This window comes from Theropithecus gelada, chromosome 16 (genome assembly GCF_003255815.1).
Source record: "Theropithecus gelada isolate Dixy chromosome 16, Tgel_1.0, whole genome shotgun sequence".
Lineage (NCBI taxonomy): Eukaryota > Metazoa > Chordata > Mammalia > Primates > Cercopithecidae > Theropithecus > Theropithecus gelada.
In genome coordinates, this window is record NC_037684.1 from 58161221 (window position 1) to 58165678 (window position 4458).

Here is a 4458-nt window from a genome sequence, read left to right on the forward strand (position 1 = left end):
TTTTTTTTTTTTTTTTTTTTTTTTTGAGACGGAGTCTCGCTCTGCCGCCCAGGCAGGAGTGCAGTGGCCGGATCTCAGCTCACTGCAAGCTCCGCCTCCCGGGTTCACGCCATTCTCCTGCCTCAGCCTCCCGAGTAGCTGGGACTACAGGCGCCCGCCACCGCGCCCGGCTAGTTTTTTGCATTTTTTAGTAGAGACGGGGTTTCACCGTGTTAGCCAGGATGGTCTCGATCTCCTGACCTTGTGATCCGCCCGTCTCGGCCTCCCAAAGTGCTGGGATTACAGGCTTGAGCCACCGCGCCCGGCCCTAAAAAAAGAAATCTTAAGCCAAATCACAATATATATACACAGCTGGCAAAGTCACAAGAGGGAGGTGAGGGAGGGTGGGGAGGACATTACTGTGCGGTGACTCACCCACAGAACCCAGGTGTGGTGTGACAGCCAGTGACCCTGTCTGTGGTACATCTGGAGAAGCTGAGACAAGGACAGGCGATGCCTTACGCCAGGTCACAGGGCCAGCTGGTAGCAGGTGAAGACAGAGAAGACCAGCAGGTATTGAGCACTGTCCATGACAGCGACACTGCTGGAAAGTTTTTTTTTTTGAGACGGATTTCACTCTTGTCCACAGGCTGGAGTGCAGTGGCGTGATCTCGGCTCACTGCAACCTCCGCCTCCCGGGTTCAAGCTGTTCTCCTGCCTCAGCCTCTGGAGTAGCTGGGATTACAGGTGCCCGCCACCATGCCTAGCTAGTTGTTGTTTTTTTTGTTTGTTTTTTGTTTTTTGTTTTTTTGAGACGGAGTGTTGCTCTGTCACCCAGGCTGGAGTGCAGTGGTGCAATCTTGGCTCACTGCAAGCTCCACCTCCCGGGTTCACACCATTCTCCTGCCTCAGCCTCCTGAGTATCTGGGACTACAGGCGCCACCACCTCGCCCAGCTAGGTTTTTGTATTTTTAGTAGAGACGGGGTTTCACCGGGTTAGCCAGGATGGTCTCGATCTCCTGACCTCATGATCCGCCCGCCTCGGCCTCCCAAAGTGCTGGGATTACAGTCTTGAGCCACCGGCCCGGCCCAGTTGTTGTATTTTTAGTAGAGACAGGGTTTCGCCATGTTGGCCAGGCTGGTCTGGAACTCCTGACCTCAGGTGATCCGCCTGCCTCAGCCTCCCAAAGTGCTGAGATGACAGGCGTGAGCCACCGCGCCCGGTCACACTGCTAGAAACTTTGAAAGCATCTCATTTGGTTACGTGTCCGCCTGCAGTGGGAGAGGTAGTGTGACTCCACCCCTCAGTGAGGACGTGGAGGAGCAGCGGGGTCAGGCACACGCCTGGCAGGATGGCCCGCAGCTCCAGCGTCTGCCTCAGGAGCGTGTGCTGGCCCCCATCCCCACTTAGCTTCGGGGCTTTCTGGTCCTCATGCTCTTCCCTTCCCTTTTCCGTAGGTGGCTCATTTTCCCTTTAAGAACAACATGAGCTTTGTGGTCCTTGTACCCACCCACTTTGAATGGAACGTGTCCCAGGTACTGGCCAACCTGAGTTGGGACACCCTGCACCCACCTTTGGTGTGGGAGAGGCCCACCAAGGTCCGGCTGCCTAAGCTGTATCTGAAACACCAAATGGACCTGGTGGCCACCCTCAGCCGGCTGGGTAAGGAGGAGGGTGCGGGCCAGCCCCCGAGGTCAGGCTGGGCAGGGCGGGTGAGGAGGAAGCCTCTGGCTGGCAGTGGAGCTGAGTCAGGGCTGCCCTGTGTCCTGCTCTTTTCCAGGGCTTTGAGAGGGGGAGAGGGTTGAATATGAGCCCCTGGACCCTCTGTCCTGGTGCAAGTTGGGGTGGCCCAGAGAATGGGGATCTGCTTTGCTGCCCAAGACCTAGCACTGCAAGGAGAGTCTGGGTAGAGAGCCGGGGGTGGCATGTGAGCCTCGCCGGCTCCCCTGGAACGGGAAGGAGGAGAAGCTGGGGTGTCACACTGTTAAAGAAATGCTGGGTGGGGTGGCTCATGCCCGTAATCCCGGCACGTTGGGAAGCTGAAGCGGGTGGATTGCTTGAGCGCGGGAGTTCGAGACCAGCCTGTGCAACACGGTGAAACTCCGTCTCTACAAAAAATACAAAAATTAGCTGGGTGTGGTGATGATACTGGGGAGACTGAGGTGGGAGGACCTCTTGAACCCAGGCGGTTGAGGCTGCAGTGAGCTATAATTGTGCCACCGCACTCCAGCCTCAGCAACGGAACTAAGACCATGTCTCAAAAATAAAAATAAAGGCTGGGCACGGTGGCTCACACCCGTAATCCTAGAATTTTGGGAGGCCAAAGCGGGTGGATCACCTGAAGTCAGGAGTTCCAGACCAGCCTGGCCAACATGGTGAAAACCCGTCTCCACTAAAGATACAAAAATTATCCGGCATGGTGGCACGTGCCTCTAATCCCAGCTACTCGGGAGGCTGAGGCAGGAGAATCGCTTGAACCTGGGAGGAGGAGGTTGCAGTGAGCCAAGGTTGTGCCACTGCACTCCAGCCTGGACGACAGCGTGAGACTCCATCTCAAAAAAAAAAATTATAATAACTAAAATAAATAAATAAAGCATCTATCCTTCAGCCATTTGCTAAGCAGCTGCTGTATGCCAGGTACTGCACCAGGCACTGGGAGCCGACCCTGTGCAAACAGCTGAGTCCAGTGGGGTGGGCAGATGAGCAGTCACATACTTACAAGAGCATAAGCGATAAGACAGAGAGGGCTTCTCTCCAGCTCACCCGGGAGAACACTGAAAATGTGCCTAGGCTGGACTTTAGAGCTGAAGATCAGGGAGGGCTTCCTGGAGGAGGTGATGTTTAAGTTGAGACTTGGAAATCAAACAGGAATGAAGCAGGGATCTATGAGTTCAAGGTGTGCCCTGGCCAGGATCTCAGATACCCTCCCAAGCAGCTCCAGGAGCCTGTGGGGCCAAGGGCAGCTCTGACCAGCCATCTCTGGCCCTGGGCAGGCCTGCAGGAGCTGTTCCAGGCCCCAGACCTGCGCGGGATCTCTGAGCAGAGCCTGGTGGTGTCCGGCGTGCAGCATCAGTGCACTCTGGAGCTCAGCGAGGTCGGCGTGGAGGCGGCGGCGGCCACCAGCATCGCCATGTCCCGCATGTCCCTGTCCTCCTTCAGCGTGAACCGCCCCTTCCTCTTCTTCATCTTTGAGGACACCACAGGCCTTCCCCTCTTTGTGGGCAGCGTGAGGAACCCCAACCCCAGCGCACCACGGGAGCTCAAGGAGCAGCAGGATTCCCCTGGAGACAAGGACTTCCTCCACAGCCTGAAAGCCGGCCCCCGCGGAGACAAGCTCTTCGGCCCTGACTTGAAACTTGCGCCCCCCTTGGAGGAGGATTACCCCGAGCTTGGCAGCCCTAAGTGAGGGGCCGTAGCTGTGGCATCCAGAGTCCCTGCCTGGACCAGCCTCTCCACTCATGTGACTCTTTCCAACCTGCTTTGTGGCACTCGGGCAGGGGCCGGGGGGCTGTCTGAGAGAGGCCATTCTTTCCCAACATCTCTTGGGGAGTTTAGGGCGTGGGGGGTGGGTGGCTGGGCGGAGGGCAGGCATCGGGGAGCCGGGAGCCTGACCCTCATCTTTCTTCCAAACGGGCTCAGAGGGTGTCCTGTGCCGGGGCCTGGGCAGGAGGGAGGTGCTTCTAGTTCTGCCAGGAGCCAGGTTAGCTGCTCCCCACGTCAGCTGGGACATCCCTACTTTTGTTTACCAGAGAGAAAGGGAGGGGGAGGGGGCCGCCTTTGGACTTGTCCCGGGACACCGAGGCTAGGGCGGGGAGAGACGGACCCTGGTGGTGGCCCCGGAGGGACAGCGTTGTCCTCAGCCCCGCGTGGAACTTGCGTCTGGCACAGCCTGACCGGGGCCTAACCTGCTGAGAGCCCATCAGCCTCCATCCCACCCCCAGGGCCTTGTCATCCCAGGCTTCCCACGGCTCCTCGAGATCCCAACACTGCCAGCATCTCCCTTCCTTCCTCACTCCTGTCTCCCTCCTCTGCCCGGGAGCTCAGGAGCCGAGGCAGGGAAGGGTCCTATGGGCTCCTTAAGGCTCTTTTGTAAGGTTTTCGTAGTGATTTTTATGTCACCTGAATAAACAATGAATGGGCCTGGCTGGTTTGATGTCACCGTTCTGGGCATGGGTGGGGACAAGCGAGGATGGTGGGGAAGGAGGGGAGGCGGCTGCAGGGCGGACTGTGCTGAGGAACCCGAGGCCCAGCAGGGCGGCAGCCCACACAGTGCCACGTTTGGCCTCTGGCCGCTCGCCAGGCATTGTTCTCCACATGGTCCCCTCTGACCTCGCCAGCCCTCCCCCGGGACCCCTCCACGCCAGCCTGCCTCTGCTCCTGGCCTCTTCTTCTCTCTATGCCTCAGGCAGCCGGCAACAAGGGCGGCTCAGAATAGCGCCAGCCTCCTGGTTTGGGAGAAGAACTGGCAATTAGGGAGT

At 58.2% G+C, this 4458-nt stretch overlaps 1 protein-coding gene across 4 annotated transcripts in view; it reads left to right on the plus strand.

Annotated features, from left to right (window-relative positions):
- SERPINF2 (serpin family F member 2) overlaps positions 1-4120 on the plus strand; it is a 12948-nt gene extending 8828 nt beyond the window's left edge. For all 4 annotated transcript variants that reach the window (XM_025362084.1, XM_025362083.1, XM_025362082.1 and 1 more), the window contains 2 exons: positions 1438-1642; positions 2974-4120. In XM_025362084.1, coding sequence (XP_025217869.1) covers positions 1438-1642; positions 2974-3386 — 618 coding nt within the window. In that variant the 3' untranslated portion in view covers positions 3387-4120. The remainder of the gene's footprint in view (positions 1-1437; positions 1643-2973) is intronic.
- Positions 4121-4458: the final 338 nt, after the last annotated feature.